This window comes from Oryzias latipes, chromosome 9 (genome assembly GCF_002234675.1).
Source record: "Oryzias latipes chromosome 9, ASM223467v1".
NCBI lineage: Eukaryota > Metazoa > Chordata > Actinopteri > Beloniformes > Adrianichthyidae > Oryzias > Oryzias latipes.
In genome coordinates this window covers 8,979,114-8,994,690 of record NC_019867.2, presented here as the reverse complement: position 1 = coordinate 8,994,690, position 15,577 = coordinate 8,979,114, and the positions used below count along the sequence as shown (strand labels likewise).

Genomic DNA, 15,577 nt, shown 5'->3' with positions numbered 1-15,577 from the left:
ACAAAGGAATTACTTACAGTTTGAATGTTTCTCTTTCATGAAGACAAATGTGATGGTTATTATACAAAATCCCATCTATACTGTCTTTTCTGCAGCCTGTCAGTCAGTTCATCACAAAATGCTTTTATATAAAGTGACAGTTATATAATTAGGTGACAAAATATTTTAATTATTTGTTTCCAATCTGTCAATAGGAAAACTAAAGGAAGGTAAAGGTAACATCTGTTTGCACCTTTACTGTTCTGTGTTTATCAATGACCTCCCGGAGGTTATAAAATCATCCGAATGTGTCATGTATGCAGATGATGTCAAGTCAACTTCAACACTTCCCACCAGCAGCGAGTGGACAAAGTGCGCGGCTTGGTTGTCATCCTCGACACCCAACGACCTTTTTCAGCCCATGTCAGCAGCACAGCTGCAAAAGCAAATCACTCACTCTGCCTTTTCTTCGGATCATTTCAGAAGAGTCTAAAGGGCCAAAAATCGGACCAAAACGCTTTTATAACTTCATATTACATTAACATTCGCCCCATTCTGGAATACGGCAGCATCATCTGGTCTGGGTCTGCCAGCCCTAACTTAAAACGCTTGAACAAAAATTCCATATGTGGCTGGCTGGTGGAACCAGAGTCACAGATGCAGTTTTACCTTCAGATTTACCTTCAGATTATCAACATCGTTTAACACTTTTCAATGTCCACACCAATGAGTTATATCACTAGAGGAGACACGCCCGCTTTAGAAGCCTGGCCGACGGTGGCGGAGCGCGACGCCATCTTGGTGAGGTCGACGACGCCCACATGACATTGATTTCCATTGATTTTAGTGGTGTCTGAGTAGCTTTTATAAACTGTATATATTTTTAGATTTAAATATATTTATACATATATATAAATATATTATATTTTATGTATATAATATATATATAGATACATTATTTGTTGTTGTTAAAAAATAGAAACAGTCAGCCTTAAAAGCTCAAAGTCTAATGAAAATGCATTGTTGCAGGACTTCTTACAAATAAAAAAATTATTAGAAAGAATTTTTAAAATTAATTTAGACATTTAGAAGTTTTAGACCTCTTTGACATGTAATTTAAATTATTTAGAACAACCCAACAATAAGTCAATAATAATAATAATAATAATAATAATAATAATAATAGTATTAATAAATCAATAGTAAGTCAATACAAACAATAAATAATAAATAAAAAATAAGTCGATGAATAATAATAAAAATAATTATATTATTATTATTATTATTGTTAATAATAATAATAATCAAAAGAAGTCCAAAAGTGAACAATAGATTTACCCTAAAAAAACAATCTGGCCTCTTATCAAAATCTGTTTCCACAAATGTTCTGAACATAGCCAGACTGTATTTCTAGTTGGTACCACAGTGATCCATCTGGGTTAACTCTTTTGATAGCCAAGATCCACTTTTTCCTGAAGTCTGAGTCCATTGGAAACCTGACTCAGTCACTGAGTCAGAAATGTATAAATCTGTATAAATAGCCTAGTATGCTGTATACAGGTTTAGCAAAATAAAATGTACATTTATATTGACAGCAAAATAAATGTACATCATGCAACATGTTGATAATAGCCCTGCAGCATCATGCATGTCAACATGTGTTCTATTAATGAAGCCCCTGCAGCCTTAAAAGAAAAAAAATTAAAATACTTACCTGTGAAATGATATACCTTCCTCCTTCATGGACTCATTTTTCTGATTTTGGCAGTTGAAACCCGCACGATGAACTGGCATTATGCAAAAAATGTGTTCACATGCATTCACTGCAGCAGTAACTTGACCTCACCAAGATGGCAGTGCTCTCTTCCCATGAGGAACCACGTGATGTCTCCTCTAGTGATATAACTCATTGGTCCTAACATTAGCATCACACTGCGATCACTTGGATCACACTTTTCTGAGGAACATAGTGGCAGGCAAGATTGACTCTTCCTTTCCGTTAGGCTGCTTTGGACTCCATGTGCCAAAGCAAACCACATCACAAGCTGTTTGATTCCATGTTTCATTTGCTCGTGCTTTAACAGTTAAATTTGGCATATTTTGTCAAATCTGTATTTGGCAAATGCTTGACTTTCTCATCGTTGACTCCTGCACTTTAAACCTTGTCCTTTGACATATCTCAGGGTTTGTAAAAACAAATCTTTCTAAAACATCTCTGCTTTAAAATATTTATTTGGTATATTTATATGAAGAACAAGTGATTATACCGTGTGACTTTGCCTATTAATGGACTTCGGCCTGTTGGCGAAAATGTGTACATAAACAAAAAAGAAATAAAACTGTATAAATATATGTACTTCATTCATTCAACCAAAACAAAAGTTTAAGTCTTTTTCTTTTTTCATTTACTATCAGCAAACCAAATACAATAAAACCTGTGTTTTCCAATCTGCCCTAATGTGAATGAGTGGGAATGGGAATGGGTCCAAAAGCGTAAAAAAGTTTACACTGCCTCCTGGATACGCACAGAGCTCAAACAGACCATCACTGAGGAAAAAAAACACAAGACAAACCGGACCAAATGGAACTGGAGCAAAGCAGGTACATTTGTTTGCAACCCAACTTTCATATTGAATTACTAAAGCAGGTATAATCCAGGAACTGGAAAAACAAACTTGTTAGCTGGAATTCTTTTTGCTTTGTACAGACATTTAAAAAAGAAAGGAAATAGTATAAAAAAACATGTCAAACTGATGTACATTGGACAACAAGGAGACAGATAATAGAAAAACACTAACAGGCATTTTCTGAATGAAATAAAGTAATGAGGACATTATATTGAGTAACCACACATACTTTTTTATTTAAAAATCCTTTCTAATCAGCCCTAATAGTTAGTGCCCAGCTGGGTCAAAGCACATATGCGTAACACAAAATCAAATGATGTAAGATGTGCTGCAAACTTTGCCAAAAGCTTAACATGAAGCGCTCTGCAAAGCCAAACTGTGTAGATTAAAGTTTGGATTTGAACACTGTAGACTATCATTAACCAGAGTTTGCAAACGTCAACCACAGATCATGAGATTATCAACCATTCCCAATCATTTTTAGGAATAAGAAAATGTTCTCAAAAGCATTTCAATTTAACTTTAGTAGTAATACAAAAATTATAAACCAATAGCCCATTTTAAGAGACAGTAGCCGCAGTTACATGTGCAAAATATCTTGATCGGATCAATGATCGGATTAGAATTCAACTGTGTACATGGGCCCAGAAAAACTTTTTCCGATTAGAACAAACGTTTACATATACAGGACTTTCGGTCGGAATAAATCAGTTGCACATGCGCAGTTCTGTTTAAAATACCGGAAGAGGAAACGGGTCCCGCTGTAAACAAGCCGAGCTGCCACATGCATAGATATGTAGCAGCTCCGTTATATACGAGATGATCTTCTAAATGTGCTTTTGTTAATGTTATTATGAAGCGCCTGTTCGCTCATCATTTTATTTTTAATCTGTGTGCTCAGTGCTTTCTATGTGGCAGAACGAAGCCGGACGAAGGGTCAGGAAAAAGCTAACGGGCGCTAATAACATTTAGCCTGGGTGAACACAAAATCCATGCGGGAATTTGCTGCAATCTGCATCTTGGCTGCATGTAACTATGTGGGAATAACATCAGCCTTTATTTTTGTCGGTACACGACTGGAAACACAAATCCACGTGATTGTTTGAACGGTTTCTAGGGACTGATCTGCATTTCTGCTTTGAAAAGCTCACACACCGCCCCAAAGCCACTGTGTGAGCTGGCGGCCCGAGTTCTGCTCGGAGACGGGAGACATGGTTCTCTTGAATTAGGCTGCTCGTTCACCTAGAGCTGAAAATGTTATAGTGTAGTTTTTGTTCATATTGACTTTACCTATTATTTATGTTTATAGTATGGAAAACGTAGTGTTTGCACTTTGTTGTTATTGATTTCACTAAAGCCAAGATGTATTTTAAGACCTGCCATGCAACCTTCCTAATATTTAGAAAGTGTAAAAGGTTAAGCTTTTAAGCAGGTATACACATTGTTTATTTATTTAAAAGTATAAATCCTTACCAGTTGAGTCTTTAGTACTTGCTGTTCTAGGTTCTGTGGTGCTGAGCCTGTGCTGATCACAGACTCCAGCAGGTCAAGCACCGCCTCCTCCAGACGAGGAAGACTGTGATACCACACAGAGACTAAAGCCGTCTCGTCCAGGGCCAAGCTACAGCAGAAGAACAAGAACCACACATTTCTTTACCAAACACTTCAGACACTACATATTGTTTTTTTTACCTGGAAAACAATATTTGTAATAATATCTTATCATATTTGAATGTATGACATGTTGTCAAACTGCATTGTTGCTCCAACATTGCCATCTTTCACATTCCCAACAGAGCTTTCCCCAATGTCAGCAGGAAGTTGATATTTCAGAAGAATTTCTATATTTTAATGTCATCTTTATTAAGTAACGTACATATTTAACATCTAAATTAAAAAATAAAATGCAGGCAGACTTTGGTGTGATGCTGTCATCACTATAGGTGAAAAGAGACAATGAAGTTGATTTATAAAAAATAATAAGCTGTAACAATAGTTAAATAAGGTGTTGTATACATTTAACAGCTTTACTCATGATTTCTAAAGATGTATATCCAACAATCGCATATTTCAAAGCTGATGTATTTAGTACTAACATTACAGGTGTTGTCGTAGATAATGTATGTTGTAACTTGAAAGTTCTTAATCCCTACTCTAACTACCGTATGCAACTGGTGCAGCATTAAAACATAGAGCGCTGTACGTTGACCTACTTTGAATCTGTTGAGTTTAGAGCATCGAGGAAGTCTTCACTCAGAGCGTCTGTGAAGGATGTCCCAGGATGTTGTAGCAAAGAGCAAATGACAGGAGAAGCCTCAGGACAGTCGATAAGGGGGACAAACGCCTCTGATGTTGTCTGAATCACATCACATGAGCACCTGAAGAGACTTATTTAGGTTAGAAGACAGTGAAAGCATCTTAATGTGACATACAAAAAGAGACATTCTAATTCTGATGGCTTTTAAACCCCCACTTTGATGAAAATAGGGTTTTTAACATATTCTTGTGATGTTTTTCTGACACAGAGGACAAACAGTGGTGGACAAAATTGTTGGTACCCGTCAGTTAAAGAAAAAGTCCACAATGCTCACTGAAATGACTTGAAACGTTAAGAAGTAACAATAAATGAAAATTTATTGAAAATTAAATAATCAAAATCAGCCATTACTTTTGAGTTGTTGATTAACAGAATTATTTCAAAAACAACCTAATGAAATAAGCCTGGACAAAAACGATGGTACCTATAACTTAATATTTTGTTGCACAACCTTTTGAGGCAATCACTGCAATGAAACGGTTTCTGTATTTGTCAATGAGCCTTCTGTACCTGTCCACAGGTATTTTGGCCCACTCCTCATGAGCAAACTGCTCCAGTTGTCTCAGGTTTGACGGGTGTCTTCTCCAAATGGCATGTTTCAGCTCCTTCCACAGATGTTCAATGGGATTCAGATCTGGGCTCAAAGAAGGCCACTTTAGAATAGTCCAACGCTTTTCTCTTTGCCATTCTTGGGGTTTTTTGGCTGTGTGTTTTGGATCGTTTTCCTGTTGGAAGACCCATGACCCGCGACTGAGACCAAGCTTTCTGACACTAGGCAGCACATTTCTATCCAGAATGCCTTGATGATCTTGAGATTTCATTTTACCTTGCTCAACTTCAAGACACCCTTTGCCAGATGCAGCAAAGCAGCCCCAAAACAGAACTGAGCCTCCTCCATGTTTCAGGACAGTGTTCTTTTGGTTGTATGCTTCATTTTTGAGTCTACCAACATAGAGCTGATGTGCCTTACCAAAAAGCTCCAGTTTTGTCTCATCTGTCCAAAGGACATTTTCCCAGAAGCTTTGTGGCTTGTCAACATGCATTTTTGCAAATTCCAGTCTGGCTTTTATATGATTTCCTTTCAACAGTGGTGTCCTCCTTGGTCGTCTCCCATGAAGTCCACTCTGGCTCAAACGACGACGAATGGTGTGATCTGACACTGATGTAACTTGATCTAGGAGTTCACCTTTAATGTTTTTGGAGGTTGTTCTGGGTTCTTTGGATACAGTTCCAACTATCCGTCTCCTCAATTTGGCATCAATTTTCCTCTTCTGGCCACGTCCAGGTAGGTTGGCTACTCTCCCGTGGGTCTTAAACTTCTGAATAATATGTGCCACTGTCGTCACAGGAACTTCAAGCTGCTTAGAGATGGTTTTATGGGCTTTACCTTTACGATGTTTGTCTATAGTTTTGTTTCTAATGTCCTGGGACAATTCTCTCCTTCGCTTTCTGTTGTCCATGTTCAGTGTGGTACACACCTTTTCACCAAACAGCAACGTGACTATTTGTCTCCCTTTAAATAGGCAGACTGACTGATTATGGGTTTGAAACCAGCTGTGATGTCAATTAAAGGACATACCTGAGTTCATCATGACCCCAGGGCAATTAGTTCTCAGTCTTTTATGGAGGTACCATAATTTTTGTCCAGCCCTATTTAATTAGGTTTTTTTTAATAATTCTGTTAATCAACAACTCAAAAGTAATGGCTGATTTTGATTATTTAATTTTCAATAATTTTCCTTTATTGTTACTTTTGAACGTTTCAAGTCATTTCAGTGAGCATTGTGGACTTTCTTTCTTTAACTGAGGGGTACCAACAATTTTGTCCACCACAGCATATAAAGTAAATTCAGCTTAAAATTGCATTTTTGAGCAATTCTTTATTCAAATCATTGCTAATTAGGAGCAAATGAAAAAATTCCATTTGAAAAAGCTCGTAGTTAAGTTAAAAATTTGCTGGGCAGCCCACATGCTCGCTGCTCCACTCCATTCTGATCCATCCATTTGTAGAAAAATAGATCCAAGTACGTCTTCATTTACCTCATCCAAGCCAACATCTGACTAAAAACTGTACGACTGGATAGCTCTGATACGGCCCGCCATTTTTGTTGCATTGATAATGTTAGGTTGGGAATGTGAGGGGCTGTAAGCTAGCGGGAGAGTGTCACAGAATGATGTGGGGAAGCAGGGGGAGGCTTACTCTCCACTAACAGTCCCGCCCACAACTCAGAGATGAATTTCTAATAAACTACTGCCGCTCTGCAGAAACTGTCTCCTAGAAAAATAACATTTTTTTTGGATTTCAGCAAACAAAGTATAAAATTTAACAACTACATCAGCTTTTGTTTTTCTATCTTATTGTTGTGAAAAAAAAAATCTATACAGAAAGCCATGTGCTGGTATAAAACTACTTTATGTTTCAAAATCAGTTGAATAATCATCCTTCTGATGTTATTGTTCTTGATAAGGAGCTGCACTGCTTTCTTTTTGCTGATTTAATACTTCAAAACCGTTGTCTGGAAAGTTAACCAACATAAGTTAGTGTACCTATCCTAGTTGTCAATATTACCTGCAACTAGGATCTGTGCTCTTCTTTGGACAACAGGTCTTTCCGATGTTTTCCTGATGCTGTTTTACCATCTAAAAAAAAAAGAGGAACATATCTATTGAAAACAATACAGTTATAAATGTACTAGATCTTAATATATGGACCTTTAGACGAAGGGCCAAATAAGAAACGATACCTTTTTTAGTACTCTCAGATGGTACTCTTTAGGTGGAACACCAGTGCTCTTCATAAGTATTTCAGCTGCAGGATTTTCTTCTTCTGTCGCGAGTCGACATAATACTTTCTGTGGGGGAAAAATGCAATCCGTTGTGAAGAAAAGCACAGATGCTCCATGAGGACAGCAGCGTACAGGACTTTGATGTCGACTCATTACTTCAAATCTGATTACTGGAAAATATGAAACACATGAGCTGTGAGAACATATTCCAGTAAGTGAGAATGCATGGGCAGCACATGAGCGACTTCAAAAATGAGCATTCTTTGTTACATCGGCCCTCAGCGTTTTACTAGACTTTTTTAAAAAGGGCCTCATCACAGCCTGATAAATCAGACTAATAAACTCTGCCAATTCTGTTCTGTGAGAAATATTGGTAATAATAAAGGAATAAAAGCGAACAAAGTGTTCATAGTGTGGATTGTTATGCAGCAAGATGTTTTTAAACCATTTACAGTACAAACACACCCACAAAAATGTATGATTACAATCAAGAGTGGTGTTAAACAAGAGGAGTGATGGGACATAGACTTGTTTCAGACATCACAACGCCATCCAGAATCATGTAGGGTAGCAAATGGCGTGTTTTCGTTTGAAATAAAGAAAAAAATGTTTGTCTCTTAGATCATATAAACACATGGCACAGAACCGATGCCAAATACACAGAAAGTATGCAAAAACTGTTATTTAGAGGGTGTGTAGCAGCCAGGTGCAAGAACTGTAATCAAATGCGCTTGATCAAATGATCATCAGCAGATGTGCGGAGCTTTATTAAAGTATACGTTTGCTGTTCTGGAGAATTCTGCGCTTATAGATTAAATCATTGCTGCTCTTCAATCCAACAGGCCTTTAAATACCATTTCTAAAACTGGAAATCTTCCACTCCTTGGTAAATGCCAAGACATTTAACATGTGGAAAGCATACAGGGTAGTGCCTGGGGATCGACCACTGCAAGAACTTCTCACAATCAAAGTCCTTTTGCGTCTCAGCCACTCGCTAACTGTTAGAGGCAAAAGTTAGTGACAGCACACGCTGCTGTTTTGAAGAAGAGTTTTCCAATCCCTGTACTCATGAGCAACTCTCCTGCTAAAAGACACCTGCTCCAGCTCCTCATCATCAAGCTTTTCAGAGGCCTGATACTGGCAGCTATTGAAGACAGGTGTGCTGGAGCATGGAAGCAAAAAACATGCAGGATGGAGGGTCCTGAGACCCGAGTTAGAAAACTAGTTTTTTTAAAGATTGGCAGGAGAAAGGCAGCAACTCGACTCAGAAAGAACGATTACAGACCCAAAGTGAGCTGCCCTTATTGTTTCAGAAAAAAACAAAAAGACAGACCCAAAGTGAGCTGCCCTTATTGTTTCAGGAAAAAACAAAAAGACAGCTCATCTTGGGTCTGCAAAGGGGAATAAAAAAACCAAGATCAAAGTAAAGACCTTAAATAACTCCATAGCACAGTAGTAGAGGGATCAAGACTTAGGATTCTTATACAACTGCAGGATTTGAGCAGCAACTTCTACATCCTGCCTCAACATTTGCCTAATTCATAATGACTTGACATGATGCTGTATGTTCTCAAGTTTCCACAAAGCTTTAGAAAAGCACTAGGAAAAAGACAACAGTATGTAATTTTCTTATACTGAGAATTGCCTTTTTTTAAACAAAAACAAAAAGTAGGACACACTTTTAAATACCTGCACTTTTTAGTAATAGTAGGTCAGCTAACCTGGGTTGTAATTGCCAATGCAAAACGTTTAAGTTAGGGTTTTTGATATATTTTTTTGATATACTATTCAAGATGGAGACCAGGTCAAAAGAGATTAAAGGTCTAAAAAAACATTTTGGACTTTATGTCTGTCACAGGTTCAACAGAAAACTCAGATATCAAAATTTTTGTAGCCTAACTGTTTGATACATTTTCTTCGTTGGTATTCAGACAAAAGCAAATCAAGCTAGAAAAAAACCAACCCATAACCAATTAACTGATCATTGATTTTTGACGTTCAAGCTTTAGATTGAATTAGGGGAGTGTTGTAAATAAGGATAAAAACATACTGGTCTCACACAATACAAACAAGTGAACATCTGCCACCGATTAGCACATCTAACATATTTTAAAAGCACAGACAGAAAAGAAAATATATAGTAGGACATTTGACATGTTGAAAAAACAAAAGGAGAAAGCAATGGGAAAAAGTCAGAACAAAACAGCTGGTGGGGCTGTGCAGTTTCCTTGCCCATGCTCTACAGCAACCGGGGATGCTTACCCTCCAAGCTCCATGCTTACCCTCCCACAAAACAATCCCAATGACTACCATCTGACAGCCCTCAAACACAGCACATTCAGCGCATGGCAAACCAATCACATTCATCACACAGTCGGTCAGGAGACACAATGGGGATGGGGGAATTAGAGGGAAGGAGGAATGGTTAGGAAAAAATATCAAGAGACTAGAATTGACTGTGATGGCTGCATGTGAAGTAGAAAAAAATAGGTGTGGTCGCCAGAAGAATGGGATGAAGAGCAGATGAATGGCAAATATTTTAGGTCAGAAGGCATCGTTCTTTCTCAGGGGAAAAACAAAAAAAAAAGGCGGGTAAAATGGCTTTAAAAAAGAAAAGGCTGCTGCCATGAAAAAGATCCCTCCATAAATCTAAAATTAAAACAGAGGAAGGGAAATGCAGAAGGCAAAAACTAAGGCAGCTTTCAGTGGGTGTCTGTTAACAATTACTAAGCCATGTTAGAATTCCACTAAAACCAATATAAGATTTAAGTATAGCCTAGGATAGTCAAAACAGCAGCGTTTCAGAGCAAGACTGGAGAAATAAAGGCAGGGAAAGGAAAGATTTTATAGACAGTGAGAGCTTAAATTGTTCAGCACCAATTTCTGAATTTTATCGCAATTTATTTTACACAGTTGAACATTAACGCAGAGAGGTTTCATTTACCTCAAAATTAGAAACTGTGGTGCACAAATGTAAAGGTATCTGTATTCTCAACTGTAAAATAATCTGAGTTGAGAATTTAAGACCTACTAAAATGAAAAAGAAATATATATTTTCAACATGCATAATTTTTCTCATGATGAAGGACATACATTAAGAAAATTAAGATTTAAACTGCGTTTGTTAGTTTTTCTTTATTCAAATCGTTGTAAATCAGGAGCAGATGGAAAAAATGCCATTTTAAAAAGGTTATATTTGTGACGTACAAACTACAATTGGCAGGCCACAAGCTCCCTGCTCTGCTCGATTCCAATGCATCCACTTGTACGTCTTTTTTCCCCTGGTCTGAGCTGGCGTCTGGCTCAAAACTGTACAGCTGCAAAGCTCCATCATTGCTTACCATTTTTGTTGCACCGCTAATGTTAGTTTGGGGTTGTGAGGGGCTGTAAGATAGTGAGAGAAAGTAAAAAAATAAAGGGATCATGGAAAATTAGCGCAGGCTAAATTTACGCCAACAGTCCCAAACGCAAATCAGAGGTGCATTTCCAATGAACTCCTGCTACTCTGCAGAAACTGTCCTAGAAATATCAAAGGCTCTTTTTGCCTAAAAAACTGCATAATCCTAATTAAAAAACCACTAAACCACTGGGAAGGTTTTTACAATGGATCAAAAGATGATTGATGTGGGACTTTACTAAAACCAAAATACATGTTATAACTTTATTTGTTTACCCAAAGTTAAAAATTAATAATGTATGTATTTCATTAAACAAACAAGACCCAAGCTGAAGAAAAACCTCCAAAAGTCTTAATGTTAATACACCATACACATTTTTCAGCAAAAGCAAGATCCTAAAAATGTCAAGTTAAATGTTGGATATCCATAACAGCGAATGATAATTACAACCTGAACACAAAAGCTTAAGAAAGAGTCATCTATTTCTGCTTAAATGTTTAAAAAACTTTAGGTTGATCTGATATACGAGGAAAATGACTACTTCAAACAGATAAAATCAATATAATTAAATAGCATAAAACATAGTCTAAAATTATAAAGCAGCAAGATAGCGGCTGTAGGGCATTCCAATGCTCGAGTCACTGAAGAAACACATGAAAGCACAATTCCTTCTCTGATCTCCTTGTCATGTTAGTGCAGTACTGTGTGGTCCTTGTGAGCTGACTGAGTTAATAACTGTATGACACTGCCCGCAGCCATGTGGCTTTACCCAGAATCCATCAAATCCATGGAGAACACTCAGATGTGGAAAGGAGCAGGAGATAGTTAGACAATAAAAAGAACACAACTCTGACAAAAAAAAATACGAACTTTATTCTGCACAATTATGAGGAAAGTATGTTGACTATTGGTAAAGCCTTGCAGGAAAAAAAAAGGTCGTTTTTTTTTTTTTAAAGTACGGTAGTTTTAGATTAGTTGTCAAACAAAAATTATACATTTGTTGGAAGAAAGTTCATGACTAACTAAGTTAAACCTCGCTTTATGAGCTCTATGAGCTTTAACTGAGCTTTCCTTGTTAAATCTTGGGTTTAAAAAAACACCCTGAACTTGTGTTTAGCCATTATGTGCAAAACTATGTTTGGCCGGACTTTAGGTTAGCACAAATGCTGCTAACCTAAAGTCATGCACGTTATTGAAGATTTGTTGAACTGAGCTGATTTCTAAACAGAAAACCTCGACACCCAAGTGTTGCAGAGTCAACAATAAATCAATGAGAACCGCACTCCTTAAATGTCACGTTACAGACAAGTCAGTAGAAAAAGGCTCATTGTGAAAGCTGTAAGAAAACAATGTTGGGAATTGTGATCAGACTGCATTCTACACACCGAGGCCGACCATTCCTGGCTTAAAACCACCACCATCAACAACCCCCACCCCCAACAGGCTGATCAGTGCTTCCCATTTGTGGTGAGGGTAAGAAAACAAAAACAAAAAAGAACAATGAAATGATGTTTCAGAGGTGCTCACAAGTTTATTTTACTTAGATCTTCCCCACAGTAACATGAAACATTTTAGTAAAAAAAGGTTCCATAAGCTGTTCACTAGTAATCAGTATTGCGTCTTAAACCAACTATTAGCCCTTTCTACTCATTTGAATAGTGCTGCGTTTTCTGACCAGCACCAAACTACATATATCCACACTATATCCAAAAAGTATGCTCAACAGTCTCACTTTTTTGCTACATGGAGTCACACTTTGATTACAAGTGTGACTTTTTTTGTGTGAATTCTTGTGTTTGTCTTTTAAACAAAACATAAACAGTCAGACATAAAATCTTACATAAAACTAAGCTATTTCAATAAGTAAGGTAAAATCAAAAATGTGTCGTTAGACTTCCTAACAAACTATGACACTTTACCACAGTTGCTATACCTCTAAAACTCAAGCAAGTCTGCCGTCTCTTTTGCAGGTCAAAGATCATCTGGTGAGTTTAATCACCCACTCTCATCATCTTTTGAGCCATTTTAAAAGCATTCCAAGTGGTTTGTGCAGAGCAGCAGTAGTTCATTAGAAAGTTGTTTCTGAGATGTGGGCGAGACCATTGGCCCCGAGTAACTCCGCCTCCCTTCCCATCCCCGTCATTGAGAGCTTGGAGCAGGGAGTTTGTGGCCCACCCAGCGTATTTTCTATGTAGCAAATAAGCTCTTTTTAAAACTGCATTTCTTCATCTGCTCCTGATTCACAACAATTTGAATAAATAAATAATGATAATTAGAAATGAAGTTTTAAGCTGAATTTTTTTAAATATGTCCATCATCAGAGAAATTCTATCAGAACTTGTCAAAAACACCAAAAAAATAATTTCATCACAGTGGATCTTTAAGACTTACTTTTAAAAGACCAAATAGTAATTACCAAGATTTGTTGAGGCTAAATTAATCAAAAGACAAACAGCACAGACAGAAAGGGTAGAAAAGTGTGTGTCACAAGAACAGGCCGACGCCCGGATCCAAATGCAGCAGGTTCATTTGCTCAGCTAAAAGTCCAGAAAGCTAAATCAGGGTCAGGCAGGGGTCAATAACATGAGGGCATGAGATTATCAGAGGAGAGACGGGGTACTCAGAATCCAGGCGAGAGTCGGGGCAGGCTGCAGGCAAACAGTCAGAAACAGGGTCAGAAGACAGAAGATCAGATCCAAATATATCACTCAGAAAAGAAGGCAGAGAGACACGAACAATACTTCGCACTGAGCTCATCTCAGTGCAGAGCTTAAGTATGCTGTGGTTGATGAATGAATGAGAGTCAGGTGTACGGATCCAGGAAGTGTTGTAAGAACTCTGGAGATGTTCCCACTGGTGACCACACGAGGAGACAGAGCTCTGACTTCTGACAGTGTATGAGCTAGGGCTGGGCGATATGGCCTCAAAATAAAATAAAATCTCTGTTTTTATTTTATTCTTTTATTCGATTTCCAAGTTTTTCCTGATCCCCCCCCCCCCCCCCCCCCCAACTTAAGGAAAGCACTAAGTACAAACGGCAGACAACTTAAGTTAAAGCAAATTTTGCTTTTATTTAATCAAACGCAAGACAAATGTAACCCCCATTTCTGGGATGAATAATAAATAAATGAACACACTCTTGAAATCAAAGTCTCAGCTGTGTTTTGAGTCACATTTTGTAGTCTAGACCAGTGTCTTTCAACTAGTGTGCCGTGGGAGATGGTCAGGTGTGCTGTGGGAAATTGCCCTCATTAACTGATCTAAAAACATTTTCCATCTTCAGGATATCAGCTCTTTACGCAGTATCCGTAAGATCTGACCTCAACGATTCTGCTATCGGTACTGGAGAAGTCGCGTTTTTTTGTGTCCCACAAGATATAAACTACAGCTGTAACAGTGTGGGATTTTTGATCACCGCGGTGATGAAGCAGCAGGAGTCGCAGTCAACCGCACCCACGCACCCCCCGCCGAACACAAAATCCCCCAGCGGCCGCGTCGCAAATGAATACCGGTACAAGTAATAATTACAACGCAGTATTCTTTATTAACAAATAACTGTGTTTTTCAAACTTTTTTGAGCCACGGCATCCAAAAAAAAAGAAGAAAAAAAAGGAGAAACTCATAGTCTGTATTGAGCTTCACAATCTCACATGCATTTTTGTGAGAATTGTGGCAGAAAAAGCTGGAAGTTGCAGCTTTTTTTTCCAAAAGATGTAATAAATGTTACGTTAGAAGATTTAAAAACTCTTTGATGTGTCTTCGTTGTGGTTTCAAGACGTTTAACAAGGACGACTCATTGTGCGCTGAGATGCTGTCACTTTAACCCAATGCATCATGGGAAATGTAATGCGAATAGCCGCCGAACGCAAACAGACTAGCGTCTCTGAGCTTCATTGTTTTGTTCACTTGTTCCACGGTCTGACACTGGATTCTGTGGAAAGCTACACCGCTAAAGACGAGCTTTAGCTGGTATTATTGTTGGAACTGAGAGACTTTATGAGTAGAATCTGAACAAGGAAGTGAAGACTTTAACCACTTCTGATTGGTCAGACTGATGACATGCAATTAAGCCTCAAAGAATGGTTGGTGGAGACAGTTAAAGGGGCGGGACTTTTCTTAATACAGCTGCAGCTGCGGCTAAATCGCGTTACCGTCAATCTTATCAAAATGTCTTCAATATAATCAAATAAACACAAAGAAAAAATAATTTTACAATCTTTCATATTCCTAACTACTCAGTGTTTTATCAGGGCCTGTTTGGATGAACAAAGAGCTGATATCCTGGAGATGGAAAATGTTTTTAGATCAGTGAATGAGGGCAATTTCCCACGGCACACCTGACCATCTCCCACGGCACACTAGTGTGCCGCGTCGCACTGGTTGAAAAATACTGATCTAACTAATGAACTAACTATATAGGTGTTTTAGAATGAGTATGTGTATGTGTGTCAGCACGCTGCGTTTGGAAGG

The 15,577-nt window shown here is 37.9% G+C and overlaps 1 protein-coding gene across 7 annotated transcripts in view; it reads right to left on the bottom strand.

The window, feature by feature from the left end:
* The window catches only part of fancc (Fanconi anemia complementation group C), a 31,251-nt gene that overhangs the window by 8,420 nt on the left and 7,254 nt on the right, over nucleotides 1-15,577 (bottom strand). For all 7 annotated transcript variants that reach the window (XM_023958350.1, XM_023958355.1, XM_023958349.1 and 4 more), the window contains 4 exons: nucleotides 7,668-7,775; nucleotides 7,493-7,563; nucleotides 4,820-4,984; nucleotides 4,080-4,227 (listed from right to left, as the gene is read on the bottom strand). In XM_023958350.1, coding sequence (XP_023814118.1) covers nucleotides 4,080-4,227; nucleotides 4,820-4,984; nucleotides 7,493-7,563; nucleotides 7,668-7,775 — 492 coding nt within the window. The remainder of the gene's footprint in view (nucleotides 1-4,079; nucleotides 4,228-4,819; nucleotides 4,985-7,492; nucleotides 7,564-7,667; nucleotides 7,776-15,577) is intronic.